The sequence below is a fragment of the Aplysia californica genome, unplaced genomic scaffold, assembly GCF_000002075.1.
Source record: "Aplysia californica isolate F4 #8 unplaced genomic scaffold, AplCal3.0 scaffold00754, whole genome shotgun sequence".
NCBI classification, from domain to species: domain Eukaryota; kingdom Metazoa; phylum Mollusca; class Gastropoda; order Aplysiida; family Aplysiidae; genus Aplysia; species Aplysia californica.
The window spans coordinates 51,070-74,583 of record NW_004798024.1 but is presented as its reverse complement, the minus strand read 5'-3'; the positions used below and the strand labels follow the sequence as shown (position 1 = coordinate 74,583).

The 23,514-nt window shown below is 40.7% G+C and overlaps 1 protein-coding gene across 2 annotated transcripts in view; it reads right to left on the bottom strand.

Annotated features, from left to right (window-relative positions):
* Positions 1–23,514, bottom strand: part of LOC101853414 (RNA helicase aquarius) — a 44,309-nt gene that overhangs the window by 5,277 nt on the left and 15,518 nt on the right. For both annotated transcript variants that reach the window (XM_005109186.3, XM_005109185.3), the window contains exons 18-35: positions 22,406–22,505; positions 21,717–21,811; positions 20,689–20,761; positions 19,730–19,836; positions 18,906–19,075; positions 18,002–18,130; positions 16,227–16,364; positions 15,076–15,256; positions 13,002–13,111; positions 12,403–12,538; positions 10,891–10,944; positions 9,735–9,890; positions 8,427–8,564; positions 6,663–6,734; positions 4,357–4,544; positions 3,761–3,932; positions 1,511–1,681; positions 452–537 (exon numbers count right to left, since the gene is read on the bottom strand). In XM_005109186.3, the coding sequence (XP_005109243.1) occupies positions 452–537; positions 1,511–1,681; positions 3,761–3,932; positions 4,357–4,544; positions 6,663–6,734; positions 8,427–8,564; positions 9,735–9,890; positions 10,891–10,944; positions 12,403–12,538; positions 13,002–13,111; positions 15,076–15,256; positions 16,227–16,364; positions 18,002–18,130; positions 18,906–19,075; positions 19,730–19,836; positions 20,689–20,761; positions 21,717–21,811; positions 22,406–22,505 (2,276 nt within the window). The remainder of the gene's footprint in view (positions 1–451; positions 538–1,510; positions 1,682–3,760; positions 3,933–4,356; positions 4,545–6,662; positions 6,735–8,426; positions 8,565–9,734; positions 9,891–10,890; positions 10,945–12,402; positions 12,539–13,001; positions 13,112–15,075; positions 15,257–16,226; positions 16,365–18,001; positions 18,131–18,905; positions 19,076–19,729; positions 19,837–20,688; positions 20,762–21,716; positions 21,812–22,405; positions 22,506–23,514) is intronic.

Sequence of the window (23,514 nt, the reverse complement as noted above, 5' to 3'; positions counted from 1 at the left end):
CGACAAATATCGTTATGACCGATGGCTCAGTTAAATCCATCCAGTACCTGATATTTCTTGCACATTATATATTTAAAAAACAATCAAGGCAGTCAAAAGTACAAACTATTCCGTTCATGAACGATGATACACTCAACCCAAACATGTAGTTTCACGCACGCTCCACGATATTTTTTCAAAACGAAAAATGTTTAAAATCAGTTACAGTTTAACCTTATCCGTACGTCGTGTTTTACTATCGTATCCATACGACGTGGGGAAATTTACTGCTTAATCCGATCCGTATGCTTTGCATAGCAGTCTATCAAAATGGTTTTTTGAGAAATACTGAAAGTTTCAAAGAGATCTAGAAGTATTCTAAAATGTGAAGAATACAACCCCAGGGGGTACAAAATGACCCCAGGGCGTACGGATAGAGTTAAAACGGAAGTGACAAAAGTGAAACTCCAACCTGAGATGACCCACAGCCCTTGTCCTGACCAGAGACAGAAGGATGAAGTTGTTCTGCTGACCTTGGTACCGATCCACAGTGGTCACCTGGGAGGTACACAAACAATGAATCAAAAATTCTGAAATTATGCAAACTGAGCCCATAAATGTGAAATTATGCGATTCTGTTAATTTTAACAAAGAATGATAAAGGAAAATAATCAGAAATTATGCAATAAATGATAAAATTTGGCTAAATTATGCAGGGTGCATAAAACCTTGGGGACAGAGATATATATAACTCCAGGCTTGACAACTTTTCCAAATCTCAGTCAGGGACACCCACACTTACAAGATCAGATTTAGCTGTAACTTGTGCTCAAATCATCCACTCTCAAAAAGGTTCATAACACATCCGTTGCATATTGTGACATCAATGTCAAACTAAGAAGTCACAAAGATGTGGGCATTTCTGCTTAAATCAAAGCGAATCATTAAAAACGTTGGAATAGATCTAGATTTGTCATGTGCCAGGTTTTCCATTCAAATGGCAGCCTTACTCAGCATTTCAGCTCAGTTTATGATGTGTCTGTGCGCCGTCCAGCAAATGGACTGTGCTACTGGTGTACCCTAAGTGACGTTATTTGACCCCTTCCCTGCTGGGATGTTTCCAGCAACGTATATATATATATATATATATATATACAGACAATATGAAATCTTCATGAAAGAGAGATGTAAACAAAGCCATTATATCGTTTCCCTTATTTCAGAATAAACAAAGGCACAAGTCTTCTTTAATAAAATGCCCCCCCCCCCCCCCCCAACACAAACACACACAAACAGTAGAAAAACGGCAGAAGACTATCTTAAAAGATCACAAAGGAGTTTTTACGTTTCTGCAGCAGTTCTCCGGCTGATGAAAGAGACGTCTCTTTTTCCCCGCGACACCCAAAAGTGGTATAAGTGGCGGATAAAAGCAGCGATGAAGAAGAGGTTAAACAAACTTAGACCCCGAAGAAAGCCGTCAGTGTTTCTGGTATTTTCTAAAGTATTAATAACCTCAAAACAAAACACTCACCTTGTGAGGTCGTCCAATCAGAGGGTTGCCGCCGCAGCGCTGTTGGATCACGTCTCTGATCAGATGTTTCTGCCCGTTGTACGTGGTCAGGATGGAGATCTGCTCCCCGGGGTAGCCAATCATACGCATGTACATGAACACCGCCACCACGTACTCAGCCTCCGCCAGATTCTGGGACAGCGGAAAAAAAAAGTGAGTTAGATCATTTGTGTACTGACGCAGTGGAATCAGGCGCTCGTCAATTTTTGGGCATGTGGAGTTAGTGGTATCATCTTAAAGCTTGTTCATTTGCCTTGCTTCCGATGAATGAAATACCCATTTATCTCGAATAGAAGTGGAGATATAGAAGCGGAAATAATGCTTAGTGACCATAGCCACCCACTGACATCGGAATTTCAACTATCGACCTGCAGTAAACGATACATTTCCAAAAAAGCAAGAACAGACAGATATAGAAATTCATTCGTACCAACTACAGTGAGGTTACTGAACACACAGTGCTACAAATGAAACAGAGAGAGAGAGAGAGAGAGGGAGAGAGAGAGAGAGAATGAATGTTTTACGGAGCGGGTTGTCCCAGCCCGTGAGACATGTATTTACTGGGCCTAATGTCCTGTCTTGTTGTGCGTTTGCGTGAGTGCACCTTTAAGTCTAACTTTTGTAACGTCTACTGCCATTGTTAACGACCAAGACAAATTTCTCCCTGCGAGATGAATAAAGATTGTCATTGTCATATTTGTGATTGAGGGAAGAGGGGGGGTGTTGCCTGGTCTCAGAGGTAAAATTAGCGAGGAAATGGTCAGAAAAGTTTGGTAAATTACATAACCCGAGAGTCCGTTGAAACTGACAGTTTACATTTTTGGTGCCTTGAATCAACATTTTCGCCAGTGAAATCTACACATGAATGGGTTCTTAAATGGACATAAGGTGTTGAATAAAAAAACCCAAAATTTTAATAAAAATTGCCAAACCGGCGGGACAATGCCAGTTTTTTCAATTTCCCCATTTTGACCAGCGCCAGATTTCACCTCGCTGCTTCGCCATTAAACAAAAGCAACAATAAGATTTATTTTCTTCTTCTTCAAGAACTAAATCATCAGCACTCATGGTTCACCACACAAGTTTCTTCGCTCAGATGCTCTTTAAAAAAAAAGTTATTACTCTGGTTATATAAGTTGTTCTTCCACTGCCTCTTTCCTTTCTACACTTTTCCAGCAATACCAAGATGTTCAAGGCCGTTACGTCGATTCAAGTGTCCTGATAACGGCATTTGTCTCTTCCTAATTCTTTTTCAAAATATTTTTTTAAAGAGAGCAGCCCACATAAGCTTCTTTCACCACAACCTCATTTTCCAGCTTAAAAAAAAAAAGTTTTAGTAGAGGTTTTACAGCACTCGCAACTGCATAAGGTCATACAACAGAGAAGTCCTTACAGGGAATCAGACTAACTCTGCTCACCTCTCTAGCTTCAACAGCACAAAGTCTGCTTCGACTATCAAGGCACCCCGGCAAAAGCGGGTCACAAGAGTGTGACAAACATATAAAAGAAGTAGAGGAAAAATGACGATAGTAAGGATTAGGAAAGAAAAAGCAGCAGTTCCTTGTTGCAGTTCAGGCAGTTATGAGCATGATATTGATAAATTAGCCCATTTACAATTCTACTGAGCATAAGAACATGTTACCCCTATCTGTACGTCGTGTTTTATTATCATTTCCATACAACGTGGGGAACTCTGTGCCACCACTTTCCAAACAGGAAATTCACTCGTTAATCCGATCTGTACGCTTTTGAGAAATACTGAACGTTTCAAAGAGATCTTCGCACTAGAAGTATTAAAAAATGTGAAGAATACAACCCCGGGGGTACAAAATGACCCCAGGGCGTACGGATATGGTTAATGTCCCCCCCTTTGGGAATGGCCTAAAGACACTTCAGTCAGTAGTACTGCACCAGGGGGTCATGCTGCTTAGTGTAAGACTCCACCATACGCTATTTTATAAAGTGACGCACACGTCTTACACTGAACAGTCGATTGGATTTTGTAACGTCAAGTTTGAGTAAATGTTTCACGGCACTTGCAACACAATAAGGTCATATAAGTGCCGAAGATTAGAGGAGTTACACAAGAGAGTAACAAACACAAAAAACAAGGAGGAGAGATCAGGACAATAGATGTTTGTTGATAGGAAAGAAGGAGCAAACCACAGCGGAGGCCCCACCAACCACCCATTTTTGTAACGTCTCACTCACCTGATAGAAGTAAGGGTTGGGCTCCGACTCCCCCATGCCGTTGAAATCTCCGACGTCGATCAGCTGGTACTCAAACTGGAAGCCGGCGTTGGCCATGCGGAACTCTGGCCGGATCAAGACGTGCGGCAGAGAGCCCAGCTTTTTGTACCTCCAGTTGTACAGGTTTGCCAGGCTGAGGAAAAGGGAAGGGGGGAATTCAAACATGATATATATATATATATATATATATATATATATATATATATATATATATATATATATATATATATCTATCTATCTATCTATCTATCTATCTATCTATCTATCTATCTATCTATCTATATATATATCTATCTATCTATATATATATGTATATATCTATATCTATCTATCTATCTATCTATATATATATATATAATATATATATATATGTATAGATATATAATTCCCCCCCCCCCCCCCAGTTTTAGTAAGAGTTTTACGGCACTTGCAACACAACAAGGTATATAAGTGCTGAAGAATAGAGGTGTTACAAGAGAGTAACAAGCACAAAAAAGGAGGGGAGACAAGGACGATAGATGTTTGATAGGAAAGAAAAAGCAAACCAATATGTTTACCTTGCCCTAGCTCGACCTTGAGCATCAAGGTCAACGGTGGGTACGCCCAGTCGGACGAGGCGAGTGAAGAGCGACTGCTCCATGTTGGAAAACTTCTGGAAGGCCATGTTTTTGATGACCGGCGGGAGCTGGTGGTGGTCGCCGATCATGATCCAACGCTTCAGCCGATTGTTGCCGTCCTTGGGGTTCTGACGTCAGGGGAGAGAGGGATGGAGGTACCAACGTATGACAGGGTATATGGTATTTATAGACATATCTTTGCTATATCTATAGGTATATTGTGGCTATCTGACGCAAGGGGGGAGAGGGATGGAGATACTAACGTATGACAGGGTATATGGTATTTATAGACATATCTTTGCTATATCTATAGATATATCGTTCCTATCTGACGCCAGGGGAGAGAAAGACGAGGAAATTAACGTCATGACAGGGTACATGATATTTATAGATATATTGTGGCTATCTGACGCCAGGGGAGAGAAAGACGGAGAATTTAACAGATGACAGGGTATACAATAATGTCTTTAACATATTGTTGCGACCCATGGGATTAATCTAATTTTAGCGAGATTTTTACGGCACTTACAACACAAAAAGGTCATGTAAGTTAAGTTTAGTTTTTGTGGAGGTTTTACGGCACTTGCACGAGGTGAACATACCTTTGAACACGATACATTCATGTATGAGTCTTTCGTTTTAGTAGAGGTTTTTACGGTGCTCACAACTGCATACGGTCATATGAGTGCCAATGGGTGGATGCCAACAGAGAAGTCCTTACAGGGAATCGGGCTTACTCTGCTCACCTCTCTAGCTTCAACAGCACAAAGTCTGCTTCAACTATCAAGACACCCCGGAAATAGCAGGTCACAAGAGTGCGACAAACATACATAAGAAGTAGAGGAAAATGACGATAGGAAGGATGAGGGAAGAAGAAGGCAGCAGTTCCCTGTTGTAGATCAGGCACAGTTAGGAGCATGACATTGATGAATCAGTGCATTTACAATTCTACTGTGCATAAGAACATGTTAATGGCCCCCTTTGGGAATGGCCTAAAGACACTTCAGTTAGTAGCACCGCCTCGGGGGGTATAAGGGATGTGAGATAATGATTCTTTAACATATCGTTGCCACCCATAGGATTCATTTAGTTTTAGTAAGATTTTTATAGCACTTACAACACAAAAAGGTCATATAAGAGCTGAATATCAGAAGTATTACTAGAGAGTAACATCATATAACATGTACAGAGAGGAAGGAGAGGTAAAGACGATACATGTATAGTAGTTTAGTTTAGTATGGGGTTTTACAGTGCTCGCAACTGCATAAGGTCATATGAGCGCACGAAACAAGTTGGTTTTTTTCTCTCAACAGTTTATTCCTCGGCCTGGTAGTGGACAATATTTCTATTTAAAATTGTTAAAATGCTAAAAATCGAGTGTAAATAGATTTTAGATTTAAATTTAAATTTAAAACAACTTTCTAAATGACTCTTAAAAATTTCATAACTTTCCATAAAGGCCAATGGCCTTCATAAAACCCAAAATTCTGTTGGGACCAACGACGGGAAAAATATTTTGCAATTTTTTGCATTTAAAGTATTTCCTTCAGGTCTCTCCGAAATCTAGACATTTGGTTAACATGTGTCTTATAGTAAAATCGATGTCGCATCCGACACAGAAAAGCTTCTCTTCTCCCTGAAGGAGGACACGTATGATAGGACGTGGGTGGGCGATAGGAAAGAAGGAGCACACCACACCCAGCCAATCACCGACCCATGGGAATATTACACACAAAATAAAAATACATCAAAACACACACACTCACATATAAGGCATCAAAATACACTCATGTATGCACACACAATGTGAGAGAGAGAGAGAGGGAGGGAGAGGGAAAGGGAAAGTGTGAGAATGAGTAAAAGTGAGAGAGAGAGAGAGAGAGAGAGAGAGAGAGAGAGAGAGAGAGAGAGAGAGAGAGAGAGAGAGAGAGAGAGAGAGCCAGCAAGCGAGACAGAAAGAGAGAGAGAGAGGGGGAGACAAAGAGAGAGAGAGAAAGTAGGACCTACCAGTGAGCCCCCTCTATCCTCCACCCGCTAAATTAGCATCCAACTGACCTGCAGCAATAGTGGGATGAACGTCTCTATCTCAAACGGTACTGGATCGCTAACAACAACAACACTAACAACAACAACAAAAACCACAACAACAACAACTGACCTGCAACAACAGCGGGATGAACGTCTCAATCTCAGACACAACAACAACAACCACAACAACAACAATCACAACAACAACTACCACTCACCTGCAGCAACAGCGGGATGAACGTCTCAATCTCCAGGATCTGCGCCGATTCCTCCATGATGATGTTGTCAAACTGAACAAGACAGATAAATAATAATAATAATGTAATACTATTAATAAAAATAATAATAATGATAATAACAATAATAATAATAATATAATAATACTATTAATAAAATAATAATAATTATAATACTATTAATAAAATAATAATGATAATAATACTATTAACAAAATAATAATTATAGTAATGATGATAATAACAATAAGGCTACACACACATATAACACACATCTCCCAGACCCACATACATTCTCACATACATTCCCACATACATTCTCACATACATTCCCACATACATTCCCACATACATTCTCACACACACTCTCACACACATTCTCACATACATTCTCACACACATTCTCACACACATTCTCACACACAATCTCACACACATTCTCACACACATTCTCACATACACTCTCACATACATTCTCACATACAAAATCTACTGGCAGAGAAAAATCCAGCTGTGAGAGGAAATTTGACCCGTTTGAACCCCATTGCAGACACTGTGACTACCACGAGGAGACCGTTGAACATCTTCTCCTTCACTGCCCAAACCTGGCAGTTCTTCGACGCAGGCTCCTACACACACACCTACAGACTTACAAAGCCTGCTCTACTCTGGCGCTGACCAGATGACAAGGACATGTGGTTACTTGAGGGAGGCATTGCGCTGCCAAGAGTGAAATGCTCGCAGCTAAAGGGATTTGAAAACAACAACAACAACAACATGTCATGTGACAGGCAGCAGACTTCTTTCTTATTGGTCGGCTGTCGGCCACAATTTTCATAAAACGCACGAGAACACGACCGAGAAAATCAAACTGTGCCAAAATGGTATCTTTTATCTGTCCATCAAAGAAAAATCTGATGATTCCATACATTCCGGGGTGGCCAGATATCAAATGGCAATTTGTTGACCACATTTTCAGCAGCATGCACTTGGTATTAGAAAACATACAAGCAAACTGTTTTTGTTCAGGACCACATCACCAGTTCCTTTGTGAATAAATAAAACAATAAATGTAGGTGTTTTTACGCCCCCATCGACACAATTTAGATCATTGAGGGAGAAGGCTCCCAGCCCTGCTTTTCCGGGGCAAACCTGGGCTGAGAGGGATACAACATCCTTTTTTTTTTTTATAGTAGAGGGTTTTACGGCGCTCGCAACTGCATAAGGTGATATGAGTGCCAAGGGGTGGGTGTCAACAGAGAAGTCTTTACAGGGAATCAGACTTAGACTGTTCACCTCTCTAGCTTCAACAGCACAATGTCTGCTTCGACTATCAAGGCACCACGGAAATAGCAGGTCACAAGAGAGTGACAAACATACAAAAGAAGTAGAGGAAAATAACAATAGTAAGGATCAGGAAAGAAAAAGCAGCAGTTCCCTGTTGTAGATGAGACACAGTTATGAGCGTGACATGATGAATCAGCCCATTTACAATTCTACTGTGCTTGAACGAGAAATGTCCCCCCCTTTGGGAATGGCCTAAAGACACTACAGTCAGTGGCACTGCCCCGAGGGGTAATACAACATCCCTGCTGAAGTACCGAGATACTCAATAAAAAAATGTTCTCCCCACTCGTGAATCGAACTCTGGTTTCCTGTGTCACAGTGGCGTTCTCTAACCACCTACTAGTCTCCCTTCACAAGCGGAGATTTCAAAAGGCTAACTGAGATATTCACACACGCTACCTGAAAGCCGACGGTGACCAGATCTCGGCGCTTGAGGGCAGCGTGGGTGCAAGTCATCGCGATAATCTTGGCCTCTTTCATCAGCAGGTAGTTAGCTCGGTCGGAGCCACTCCTCAGCAGCTCAAAGGCCCGGAACTCCTGGTGTAAAAAAACAAACAATATTGTTGTCATAATGTCGGTTTATTACAACGATTACAGAGACAAGCATCAACACAGTAACAGTCACCGGTGGTCGTGATCCGACATGAGAGTGGAAACTATACCGCTGACATGAAAATAGCCATTTTTTAAACGGCTGGTGACTACAGTCCACCAGTGCAATGTTTATTAGTGTCGTTGGCCACGCAGCATTCGGCAGTCGGTGATCAGTTTGGAGTCTTTTATCGACAATTTTCTGGGTCAGATTCATCAGCTGATATAGACACAGATTTGCCCAACATTTTTCTGGAATTGGACGACAGTGATGAAGAGTTTGAAGGATGAGGTCTTCAAATAAAAGATTTACATGTGAATGATGGGGATATATCGTAGATCTGGTGAGGTACAGCCTAGAAGGGGGCGTTGATATTCCTGCTGATCTCCAAGCAGGCTGGACTAAAATTGATGAGGACTTTGATATCAACATCATTAAAAACACATCTGACAAGACATGAGGGTAGTTCATTAATTAAGAAACATTTTTCCTTCTTACTGTAATTAGAAATTATGATAAATAAGAAAGATATGACCTTTTTTTATGATCATGTTGAAAATTAGCATTAAAAAAACAACAACCTAGCACTGAAGGGAAGTAATGGTAAAAAAAGCTTAGCGCTAAGAGGGTTGAGATGATATTAATAACTCTAAATGCCCAAAAATTGATGAGCGCCTGATTCCACCGCGTCATGACACATATTGTAGTCACAATGTCGGTTTACTGCGATCATTCGTCTAAGTACAGAGACAAGCATTAACACAATAACGGTCACTTAATGTGAGGGGAAAAAGAAATAAAAAAAAATAAATTAACGTGCAGACATTTTTACACTGCCATTGACACAATTTCAATCATTTATGAGGTGGGCTTCTGAGAAATTGAATTTAAATGATGAAACGTTTTAGTTTGAAAAAAATTGTAAGATAAAAATTTACCCTCAACTCAAAATCAAATGCAATCAACAGAGGAAACGGGTACATAATAAATATATGGACATTAGCTGTGCTGTAACCCCCCCCAAAAAGGAACCAAACCCCCCCCCAACCCAACCCCCCCTCCCAAAAAAAAAAGAAAACGCCACCACAAAAAAAGAAAAAAAAACCCCAAATCACCTCAAGCTGAGTGAAAATTTTCTTGATGTGCCTGAAGCAGCCCTCTGCAATGTTCATGTTCTCCGCAAACGTCTTTCCCCGGAACAACGGTTGTGGGGCATTGGCGAAGAACTTGACGAATGGGAACAGCTCTTGAATTTTCTTCATATGTTCATCCTGGGTGGAAAAAATATTTCCGGCAAAATAAGCAATAGAACATTTGTGGCGGCTCATGTTAGTTACTTAGGCTCTCGGACTCGCAACCGTAAGGTCGTGGGTTCGAATCCCGTCAGGGGCCCGACGTTATGTCCTTGGGACAGACACTTTACACGAAATTTCCTCACTTCACCCAGGTGGGAATGGGTACCCGGCTATAGACAGCGAAGTATCTTGTCAGTTTGTAAGTGTTTGAGCGCTTAATCAGCTGCTCGCACTGTATGCTTCCCGGGAAGCTAAGAATGTTTCTGAGTGTTCTATGGTCTGCTGGGGTAATAATATAGTGTAAAGCGCATAGAGCCTGCTGTTGAGCGGGGTTGTGCGCTATAAAATGCTATTTAATATTATTATTATTATTATTACTTTATTACAGACACATCAAGCACTCCATGATGAAACATACGAGTTTTCTTCTTTTTTACTTTTTGTAAGAGTTTTACAGCACTTGCAACACAATAAGGTTATATAAGTGCTGAAGAATAGATGTGTTACAAGAGAGTAACATACACAAAAAAAGAAGGAGGAGAGATAAGGATGATAGATGTTTGATAGAAAGAAGGAGCAAACCACACCAGAGCACCCGCCAACCACCCACGAAGTTTTCTTCAAAATCCTCCCACAACATAAGAGCTTGAGTTGAGAATAAAAATCCGAGTCTCCAGAACCTACGTAGATTAAAATCACTTAAACCGACTGATGGAAAATACAAGTGTATAACGCAAATACCCGCAATTAAAAAAAAGAAATGTTTTCACGTTGTTTATGATAAGTTGTACAAATACACAAATAAAAATGTATATATTTTCATGCCTTTCACAATAAGTCACTTGACCTGAAGGAAAGGGAATTCAAGTTAAAAAAAAAAAGAAAGATTTTAAGTAAATCTGATTGGGGTTCTTTGACGTGCAGAACAAAATCGGAGAGCTCCGACATTACCGGAGAACTTGGCGAGGCTACTCACCTGTCCCATGAAAGGTTTGATCTTGATCTGAAACTCTTCCCATCGACTCAAAACCTGAGAAAAAAAAAAGAACAACAAGATACCAAAAACTGTAACTTGAACCAGACACGGTACAAAAGATGACCCTGAGGGGTACACATTTTTGATTACTGCAATTCTCAAAACACCAAAAAACCCAGAAAAGAACCCACCACATTACAGGGGGGTATTATATACCACACACATACACAACCACACAAATGTGAGGCAGCGTGGTGGAATCAGGCTCTCGTCAATTTTTGGGCATGTAGAGTTATTGGTATCATCTTAAAGCTTGTTTGTTTTTCTTTATTTGGATGAAAAAAATATCCATTTAGCTTTTATACAAGTCAAGATATTTGCGAAAGAAGGAGGTGGGGGGGTCACCTGTTTTCAGAGGTAAAATTAGTGAGAAAATGGCCGCCAAAGATTAGTTATTTCCTTAGCTTAAGAGTCCGTGGTAACTCAAAATTTTCATTTTTGTGCCTTTAATCAACGCTTTTCAGCAAAATCCACACAGAAATGAGTTCTTTAATGGGCATGAAAGGTGTCGAGCTAAAAAACACAAATTTGATAAAAGTTCAATAACCCGTGGAAAAATGCAAGTTTCTTCACTTTGATTATTTTGACGGGAGCCTGATTCCACCACGCTGCCTCACATATACATGCACACACTCACAGCCAGTGAAAAACAAACATCACTTTTTAAACATGATTCTTTCATTCACTGCTTAAAGGCTAGCAAGAAACAATTTCCTTACAGAAATCAGTCATGTATTACTCCATATATCAAATTTTCATATTGATTGCCTTTAACAAAATACTTTGAGCTTCAAGCAACAATACGAAATTCTTTTCTTCCCTTCTCTCCTTTCCTCTATATATCAGAATCTGACACAAACCAGCCAATGCCTCTATATATCAGAATCTGACACAAACCAGCCAATGCCTCTATATATCAGAATCTGAACACTGACACAAACCAGCCAATGCCTCTATATATCAGAATCTGAACACTGACACAAACCAGCCAATGCAGGCGTCAAACACCATTTTCAAGAATTTAATAAATAACAACAGCAATCTGAATATTTTATAACAATACATAATGGTTAAAACCTACAGCTGTAAAAAAATGTTTCAGCTCAAAATCATGGAAATCTTTACTCTCTTTACTCAAGCAAATAAACAATTCACTTTTTGAAAAGTTCAAAAAGATCTAATATTATCATACAAATTCTAAATGCTGATAAAACAATTTTTACCACTTTGCCATCACAAGGCTCATATATAGTAAAAACCCTTGCCATTAAAGGCAAAGACATTTGGGGGAAAATCCAAAGAAACTGGGTGGTAAACATCGCTGACTGGCGAGATGTGATGGCAAAATGTTAAAAAAACACCCAAAAAAAAACAACTAACGACCCCCCCCCCCCCCCAACACACCCACACAGAAAGAAACAGTGTTTGGGCCAACGGTGACCGGTGACCGACCTGGTAGATGTAGAAGTATCCGGCGGTCTCGCAGGTGTAGGACATGTCCCCCATCTCGTCCAGGCTGACCTGGAGTCTGTTCACTTCCTGTAGGAGCTCCAGACGCTGAGCCAGGACGTAGTTCACGCGACCGTACCTGTGGGGCGAGGTCAGAACAGAAATTAATTCTGATAAAACATAAAATAAAACAATTCTTCTTTTCAGTTATGATGTTTTTGCGACGTAGTTCACGCGCCCGTACCTGGGGGATGGTGACACCACACACACTACAACTCATAAAATAACAGAATTCCTGCTTCGAGTTATTATTTTTATTTTTATTGTGTTTTTAATATAGGTTACACCAAGACAAACCGGACAGAAAAACAAGGAAGATAAATCAGAGATGTGCTAGTAACATTGAACAATTCAAAAAAAAGAAAAAAAAAAGAAGATGAGACAAGTGTACATAACTCAGTTTAAAAAAGGAAGGACACCCCCATAAAAGTGTACATAAATCCAAATTTCAGTTTAAAAAAGAAAGGACATCCCCCCCCCCCCCCCCACACACACACACACACGCACGATGCAATCAAATCCAAATTTCCCCTATGTCCAACCTGCTGAAATCTTTCTCCGTCTCCAGCGCCTCCTCTCCATGGCCCAGACGCAGCAGATGCCGCTCGTCCACGTCCAGAGCCATGATCTTCTCAAACAGCTGGTTCAGAGCCTGTGGTCGCCAACACGTGCCGAATCGAGGGGAACATGCACCGAATCGAGGGGAAAATTGGTCATGTTTGTTTAGTAAGAGTTTTACGGAGCTCGCTACTGCTTAAGGTCATATGAGCGCACGTAAAATTTGTCAAATAACATTTTATTAAAAGCGTTATGAGAAAACAGCAGTTTTTACTATAAAAAAATCAGTTTTTACTATTTGAAAATAAGATGAAAAAGAAAACAATATAGAAAATCTGATTTAAAAAAAGGGCAGCTTTGGGTCTCATGTAAAGATTCTGAAGCAGGCATGGTTGAATTTCCCAGAAATTGTTGAGAAACATAAATAAAAACCAGACCCAAACTTTCATAAAGCTTACACAGAAAAAGAAAATGATGTAACGAAATATAAATTCCCTTTAAACATAAATATCTTACCCTCCTTGTAAGTGACCTTAATATTGTTGATGGAGGTGTAAAACATTAACAATCTAGAAAAACAACAAACCTTTAATTCTACACCTATCTCGAAGGTGCAAACTGGCTGCAGAAAAAAAAATTCCTAATTTTTTCGGACCCCGTGGAAACAAGCGATTGAGGCTCTTAATTTATAGACCACATTGTCCAATTCATCTTGCAGCAAGACCGTTTTCATATAATGTGCAATATGACATCCACAAAGTAACTAAAATAGAACTATATGAATAAGCAGGAACATAATATTACAAAATCTGGACGACTTTATAAAACCTAATGTCCAGATTTACTCAGGGTTTCTGCCATGAACTTCCCACCAAATTCAAGGAGGTTTCAAGGATAAATTTTTAAAATTCAAGGAGATTTGGTCAAGAAATTCATGCCGAAAGCCTATTTCCAATAGCCCTGCACTTGTCTGAAAGGAATCAAAGTTTCGATTTACCGACAAAAATTTTGTTCATGTCCGATCCTGCGAAATTCAATGAGTTTTCAAGAAGGTTCCTCAAATTCAAGGAGTTTTCAAGGAGGTTTTTCATTCACGGAGTGTTCAAGGAGGTTACCCAAATTCAAGGAGTTAAGGAGTTTTCAAGGAGATTTTTCATTCAAGAAGTTTTCAAGGAGATTTTTCAGGACTCCTTGAATTCAAAGAGGCCGCAGGAACCCTGTTTACTTGGAAACTGGGCATCTCTGCGACGTACGTACCTGGTTGGAGTGAGTGACCACCAGCATCCTCTGGCTGGGGAAGTTGTGGTAAATGTTGGAGATGATCTGGACAGCCACGTCCGTCTTGCCTGTGCCGGGCGGCCCCACCACCATGGTCAGCCCGGGCTGCATGCCCGCGCGGATCGCCTCTATCTGGGTCGGGGTGAACTGGATGCTGGAGTGTTCAAGGAGGTTACCCAAATTCAAGGAGTTAAGGAGTTTTCAAGGAGATTTTTCATTCACGGAGTGTTCAAGGAGGTTACCCAAATTCAAGGAGTTGAGGACTTTTCAAGGAGATTTTTCATTCACGGAGTGTTCAAGGAGGTTACCCAAATTCAAGGAGTTAAGGACTTTTCAAGGAGATTTTTCATTCACGGAGTGTTCAAGGAGGTTACCCAAATTCAAGGAGTTAAGGACTTTTCAAGGAGATTTTTCATTCACGGAGTGTTCAAGGAGGTTACCCAAATTCAAGGAGTTAAGGACTTTTCAAGGAGATTTTTCATTCACGGAGTGTTCAAGGAGGTTACCCAAATTCAAGGAGTTAAGGACTTTTCAAGGAGATTTTTCATTCACGGAGTGTTCAAGGAGGTTACCCAAATTCAAGGAGTTAAGGACTTTTCAAGGAGATTTTTCATTCACGGAGTGTTCAAGGAGGTTACCCAAATTCAAGGAGTTAAGGAGTTTTCAAGGAGATTTTTCATTCAAGAAGTTTTCAAGGAGATTTTTCAGGACTCCTTGAATTCAAAGAGGCCGCAGGAACCCTGTTTACTTGGAAACTGGGCATCTCTGTGACGTACGTACCTGGTTGGAGTGAGTGACCACCAGCATCCTCTGGCTGGGGAAGTTGTGGTAAATGTTGGAGATGATCTGGACAGCCACGTCCGTCTTGCCTGTGCCGGGCGGCCCCACCACCATGGTCAGCCCGGGCTGCATGCCCGCGCGGATCGCCTCTATCTGGGTCGGGGTGAACTGGATGCTGTTCCTGGGACACACAGAGAATTCACAAGTGTTAGGGAAAAATCCAGAAGTGTTAGGGGAAAATCCAGAAGTGTTAGGGGGAAATCCAGTGCATGTTACTTTTGCCAACTGTGACACTTTGCCCCCCATGAGACGCCGATCGGCAACGGTAAGAAGCTGTCCCTTTCCCCACGGGACGCCAATCAGCAACGGTGTGATATAGCGTGTACCGCGTATCTGTATCCTGGTCTGTGGGGATAAGTGTTGCGTCTGCGCGTTGCGTGGGTGGAAAGTGTTAAAGAAAGACACGGGTGAGACTGGGGGTGGGTTCGGGACAATTTTGGGCCAAAGTATCGAAAATTCAAAGTTGTGATTGTTTTCTTCATTGATTACCCTACAATCGATATTTCATATTTGTATCCATGGAAAAGTCTTCATCTCAAACGCATCACACTTGAAGTCTGGTATCTGTCATAAATTGGGCCGTCCTGCTCAGTTCATCTGTCGGCCCGTATAGTTTCTCTTGTAGAGTCAGTGCATGGAAAAGTGTTTTTATAATGCTCTGGAAGCCGCATTTGCCCTTCAGCTGTTCCCAAAATTGAACTGAGAGTGCACTGAGTGCCAATATAGCTAGAAATGAGCAAGATTAAAAATTTAAGAACCTCTTCCCTTAAGAGGGTAACATTTTCATACTGCCCGTCTTTCATTTCGAATGTGGTAAAAGTTTGACGGCACTATGTGGCTTGATTACAGTACGAGGTAAAAGAAAATATAGAATACACAAAATTCTAGGTTACAAATCACAGAGACAGAATGCATAAAAATCAAATTGACAGACAGAGGTTTAAAAGAGGCTGTATAAGCACCCATCATCATCATCATCATCATCAAGTTCCAGATCTACGGCAAACATCAGCGATCATGGTTCAATCAGCCTCCACATTTTCTATTTCAAAATTTGCGATAAGATTCTCTCTCTATAAAACTGCACTCACTTCTTGGGCATGTTATACGGGTAAGGCCCCCTGTTGGGAATGATGTGAGGCACGGCTTTGACCACCTTGCTTCCCTCTTTGTTCTCGTCCGACTCCAGCCCTCGCTTTCCTTCTTGGCTGTTCTCTTGGAACGTCAATCTGTAAAAGAACCAGGTATTTTAAAGTTTTAGTAGAGAGGTTTTACGGCGCTCGCAACTGTATAAGGTCACATGAGCGCCAGAAGATTAAAGGTGTTACAAGAGAGTAACAAACATAAAAAAGAAAAAGGGGAGTTAAGGATGATAGGTGTTTGATAGGAAAGAAGGAGCAAACCACGCCAGAGCACCTGCCAACCACCCACAACCAGGTTTTTGAGAATTTCGAGTTAGCAGAAGCACCTCCACACACTAACAGTCATTTTGTGCTATAAATAACGCACATTGCCGGCGTCTGACTCTCACAGCGTACCGGTCAAATTTGATTGAACACTTGTTTTTTTGGTCTCAAATTACATTCTTCACAACCATAGTTACAATTGGGGATACTCAAACATGGAAAAAAACAGAACACTCTACACAAAATTTTTTGCACTTCTAATAAATGACTAGAAAGAAATGACACCCCCACCCGCCCCACCCCCCTTTCCCCGAAAAATATGTGTACATAAACAAATTTGGTTAGAATCAGCCACTGACGATATGAATAAAACCCAGCTGCGACTGCCGACACATCACGAGAAAAGGGAAAAAAAGGGCATACACAGAAATGGGAAATCCTGAGGGCACCAGTTAAAAAAAATTGTAGGTTCATAACCGCACTTCCGTTCAACTGTTGGTTGGTTGAATATTATTGTTGACTTCCCATTCAACTCACAATAACTATAAAATCCCCAGCCACACAAATGAAGTAAGGAGTCTACATACAAGGTTTACGTTTTCATACTCTTACAATGTCCCGTTTGGGGCTATGCCGCTTTTTCTCACTTGATCTTCGTATCGACTGCTTCCTGTATGTAAGACTCCGCCATGTGTCATTTTGAAAAGTGATGTGCGATAGTCTTACAGTAAGCGGTCGACATTACATCACCTCAGAACTATGAGTCCTGACGCAGTGGAATCCAGCGCTCATCAATTTTTGGACATAAGGAGCTATTGGTATCATCTTAAAGCTTGTTCTTTTGTCTCAGTTTACACGAAAAAAAAAATATCCATATATCTTGAATAGAAATCGAGACATTTTGGATTGACGGATGTAGTAGTCACTCGGTTTCAGAGGTAAAATAAGAGAGAAAATGGCCGCCAAAGTTTAAACTGTAAATATACATTTTTGTGCACTTGATCAACGTTTTTCAGTAAAAGCCACACAGCATCTTGCTCTTAAATGGACACAAAAGGTGTTGAGTCAAAAAATGAAAATTCGAAAAAAGTTGCCAAATGGGAAGAAAAATGCCGTTTTCTTCGATTTCATTATTTTGACGAGCGTCTGATTTCACCACGCTGGCTGGCTGCCTCACATTTTGTCCAAAGTGTACTTAAGTACGACAAAATAGTTCTGAGGCAACGATATGTATCTGATCAAATCTTTTGATTCATTCAAATGTCAGCTGAAGTCGTCTCCGTTTTTAAATTAATAAGATGAATATTTGGAATAATTTTCTTTAGTCAGAACACAACATTTTATATTACTGTTGTACGTTGTACTGTATTGTAAAGCGCTCAGAGCCTGCGTACTTTATTCGGGGTTGCGCGCTCTATAAATGTCATTTATTATGATTATTCTGTGGCTTGTCCACTCACCTGTAGGGAGGGACTTGCTTCTCGGGCTCCCCCTCCACCTCCATCTTGTGCTGGTGGTAGCTGGACTTGAGGTGTTCCAGACTGAGGAACGTGTCGTTCCAGTCCAGGGTCGCCTTGGTGTTGGGCATCCTGTCATTACAAAAAACGCAAAAATGTATAGGTTTAAAAAAAATTTTTAGTAACAGTTTTACGGCACGTGCAACACAATAAGGTCATATAATTGCCGAAGATTCGATATGTTAAAGGAGAGTAACAAACACAAAAAAAGATGGAGGAGAGATGAGGACGGTGGATGTTTGATTGGAAAGAAGGAGCAAACCACACCAGAGCACCCGCCAACCACCCATGAATAGGTTCAATGCCCCTTTAATTGAAGGTAAATTTTTTGCCCCTTGTTCAGCTTCTTTAAAGACAAGGAGAGTTTTCTCTATAACCAAACAAATATACACATCAATGAAACCAAACTTCTCCAATAGGCACGGCAATGCCCACGTTTGGTGTAGGTCAAGATTTCTGGAAACCCCCAAGATCTGGGTTAGCTCGCTACTCCTTAAAAGCGACCATTTATTATCATCATTATTGTAAGGTCACAATCTTTAGACTCTGTTGTGGCTACAACAGACTCAAACACCATATGCACACCAAATTAAAAGTGGGAGAGTCAGCGATCTGTGAATGTGGACACGACCAAGAGGATGCCAACTATATTATCCTTCAGCACTGCCCGCGCTACACCACACTTCGCACACAGACGTGGCAGAATGTGGCTCTCCTTGAGAGAAAGCTCTATGGCAGTCTCTCAGAGTTGAAGCGAACTGCTGCACAGTTTGTGCGCGACATCGGACTGACAGTCTGGCTGCTGCCATCGAGAACGAGGAAGAAGAAGAAAGAAGTAAGGACTTACTTCGAGTAATGAGCCGAGTCCGGGTCGCCGTAACCCAGGATGAGGTCATGCAGCCAGTCGGGAACGACGCACTCCGTGTTCATGAGGTCGCGGATCGTCTCCAGTACGGCCTTGAAGTTGTTCTCCTTGGGCTTGCGACGCATCATCACGTTGAACGTCTCGTACACATCCTTGTACGCGAGAGGAAAGGGAATATACAGTTTCTCAGCTGCTAACTCTTCAAAACCAATAAACAGACCTCTATTCAGGCGATGGCTCAAGCTATATACTGACTCAGCTCCCTACAAACAGCATTTTTCTGAATTTCGTAAAATCATGCCCAAAAGATTACTATGACAAGGGACCGAACTACAATAAGATTTTAAGGCTACGTTCTAATTATGACTAATAAATTCTGTCTTGTTTTAGTTTCAGTAGAGGTTTTACGGCACTCGCAACTGCATAAGGTCATATGAGGCCAGAAGATTAGAGGTGTTACAAGAGAGTAACAAACATACAAAAGAAGAAGGGGAGATAAGGACGATAGATGTTTGATAGGAAAGAATAAGCAAATTCTATCTTGAAAGTTCATAATTTTTCTTTATCATTGACAAGTGCTTGAGGAGTGAATACATTTTTTCCTAGAAAAACAGACTTAAATTTAATAGGCTGTCGACATTAGGAGGGTTCAGAACAACATGTCGTCACCGTTGTAAGAAAAGTGAGCGACTCTTTCAGCACCCACTTCACAGAGTGAGGACAAAACACAGAGAATAAATCAGTTCTCTCATGACAGCCACCACTGACACGCACGAGCAAACCACTGTCACGAGAGGGTCACCTACCTCTTCTCCATTGACAGTTCGTGTCATGTCCATTTGGTACTGGTTCGGATCCAGCCACACGCGGTAAGTGCGGTTGTCGGAGAAAAACTCTGGCTTGGGCTCGGGGCCTGTGGAAAGGAAGACCAAAATGTACCGTTTCAACTCCGGGGAAAAACAGCTATTTTTTTTGTTCAACGTATTTCACTGTGGTATTTACTATGACTCCTCTCTTTTTTTTTTTTTTTTTTGAGTGAAAAGAAATACAACTATTGTGGTGTCTTCATTTTGTGATCCAATCTTGAAGTATTGGAATAAATATATCGACGGCTGGCGCAAAAAGTGACTATAATATCCACTTATCAGTTTCGAGAAAAACGAGTTTGATATTTTGAAGATCTTGAAATCTCCATAGCATAGTAACCCCCCCCCTCCCCCTGTTAAATAAACAATACTGAATGAAGCTTTAGCTTAGATATTTACAGTGGGTGGTTGGCAGGTGCTCTGGTGTTGTTTGCTTCTTCTTTCCTATCAAACATCTATCGTCCTTATCTCCCCTTCTTCTTTTTTATGTTTGTTACTCTCTTGTAACACCTCTTATCTTCTGGCGCTCCTATGACCTTATGCAGTTGCGAGCGCCGAAAAACCTCTACTAAAAAAACAACTTAGATATTTACAGAGGTACAAGAGTGGCTAAAAAATATCACAACCCATTTTGATTCCTCCATTTTGACCAAAACTGGATGTAGTCACTTCTTGCGCTCAGCCATTGCTATTTCTTCATACGTTTTTATCATTTTAAATTTACACCATGGATTTGAAATGTACAAGAAATTTCTAACACTTGAATTGACTGCTTAAAGTAAAACATCGTCATACGCCATATTGAAACACGATGTATGGCCGAGTCTTACACTGAGTGGTTGAAATAGCAAAGAACATTCTACAACTACAAAGCTAACGTCTCTGGTCAGACGACTCACCTTCTTCGATCAGTTTCCCCGTTTCATCCAGCAGTCCCTCGATTTCACAACCTCTGACATATGTAAGACCAACCTGGGGAGACATTCATCATCATCATCACTATCATCATCATCACCATCATCATCATCACCATCACTATCATCATTTATTAGGGAAAAATAAATGCATCATAAAGAAAAAAACTATGTTGATTTTAAACATACTCAAAGATAGTACATAACAAGATGGGCCACTCAGCCAAAAAAATGTCCGCAGGAAGTTCGCTCTTTGCTTCAGATGGCGCTGCAGTCTGTTTTGAAGCTCTCTTTCATTTTTCCAGAAGAAGAATAGGAATAGCACCTCCTTGCGTGCGCAGATCGACTGCTGTTCATCAGCAGTTCGGGTTCGTTCAGTGTTGAGTTTTAGGTTTTTTATATTTTAATCACCTCTCGTTTTTCATTCTAAAATCAAATTAAACGAAGAAAACAATCACCCTTTCCTTCGGAAGAGGTTTTTTGTCAGCGTAACCATTTTAAAAAAGCGTTCTTCCTAAATTTATTAAAAAACTTGCTAGTTTCACTTTGATTTTTTAAACTCAAGTAGGGTAACTCTGTTCGCAAAAGGTGCGCATTTGCAAAGAGGGCGCCACCGAATTTTGAGGACACTTTTTTAATTGGCTCAAAGAGAGAAGTGGCCCCTCTTGTTATGTAGACTCTTTGTCGATACTTCGATCCAAGGAAGTTTTAGTAAGAAGAAGGCAGAAGTAGAGGTGTTACAAAAGAGTCACACACAAGGAAAAGAAGGAGAGATAAGGAAACCAGATATATGATTGAAAAGAAAAAGCAAACCGTGCCAGAACACCTGGCAACCACCCACAAGGTCAGTTATTTGAAAAGTTTTGTATTAAATCGGAAAAGTAAAACCACAGGAACTACAGAAACAATAACAATCATCATCATCATCATCATCATCATTCAAAAAAATAAAAATTTATAAGACAACTAAAAATGTGTTCCAACCCAAAGTTCCTGGCCAATATTCCACTCACCTGTGGGATGAAGGGTTTCGTGTGGTTGTACCGGTACCCAATGGGAACGTCAGGTCTCAGGGTGATCAGGAACGCCACATCATGTTTCCGGAGTCCTGAAAAACCAAAGGAAGGGTGGAGGGTAACAGATGGATTTCTTGACCTAATATTCAGCCATGCAGAATTCAGAATTTCCCAACCATAAAAAAATGCATTACTCCTGTAAAATAATCAGACACACCCTTACACCTTCCATACTTCCAAATGTACAGATGTAACTCCTTTGGAACATATCAAGGAAGTCAAGACCTGAAGGGGTGGAAAAAGTAATTTACCTCCTGTAAGACTTTACTGCTTCAAGACCATCAGTCAAGATGCAAAAAGCCATTGTACTAGTGGTCTTCCATGAAAACACATTGTTTTAAAAGTTTTTAAATTCAAAGTTTTTTCTTATTCGGTGCAAATAAAAGAGTATTATCAAATTTCCAGGGGGTAGCTAAAATCTGATGCTCAACTGATAAACAATAGGAACAGGAAAGGGAAAAGAAAGGGGACTGTTCAATTTTGAGAAGAAAACAGGGAGGCACCAATCATTTAAAGATAAATCAACGATCCCGACGTTTTGCAGTTCACTTATGAATTTCACTCCGTTCTATGCCTCACACGTGTCTGTCTACTGCTAAGTAATGCGTACAGTACGGTGACCTTACCCTCCCACTCATGCTTGACCTCCTGCCGGACACTGAGGTTCACGGTCACGTCTGCTCGCACCTGGGCCGGGTGGTTCTCTCCCAGCTGAGGTTTGGCCACCTGGACAAAGAGATACAATTAGTGGGTGTTTTACGATAAACTTCTCAGTGTTTGGCCACCTGTACAAAGAAATACAACTTGTCAGTGTTTTACAAGATACTTGTCAGTGTTTTACAAGATACTTGTCAGTGTTTTACAAGATACTTGTCAGTGTTTTACAAGATACTTGTCAGTGTTTTACAAGATACTTGTCAGTGTTTTACAAGATACTTGTCAGTGTTTTACAAGATACTTGTCAGTGTTTTACAAGATACTTGTCAGTGTTTTACAAGATACTTGTCAGTGTTTTACAAGATACTTGTCAGTGTTTTACAAGATACTTGTCAGTGTTTTACAAGATACTTGTCAGTGTTTTACAAGATACTTGTCAGTGTTTGGCCACCTGTGGGAACAAATATATGTAACAGTTTATTTGGAGTGTTTTACGTTCCCTTTCCACACACAATTAACCCGCACAGCACCAGGCTGTATTTAGCCCTCATGTCTTTCTGGCTCAAAACAATACTAAAGTCTTTGACTCCTCATGCCCAGCCAATACTGATTGCCTGCAAAATTTTGCAGACACAAAAAATTATACAGATTTCTAATCAGTTTTAGAAAACAACAAGTAGAATATTTTTTAGAGACATCTGGCTAGAATTTCGCGAGGGAATTATGCGCGACTCAAGCTGTAAGGGCAAAGAACATCATTTAGAAAGCTGGCTGCTTCAACCCTGAAGATCCTATCCGCCAAACCACAGATGCTAGGAAAATACAGTCCAACCTACTCTAACGACCACCTGTATAAGACAATCACCTGTACAAACCACCACCCGTATAAGACAATCACATGTACAAACGGCCACCTGTATAAGACAATCAGCTGTACAAACGACCACCTGTATAAGACAATCACCTGTACAAACGGCCACCTATATAAGACAATCACCTGTATAAACGACCATCTGTATATGACAATCACCTGTACAAACGGCCACCTGTATAAGACAATCACCTGTACAAACGGCCA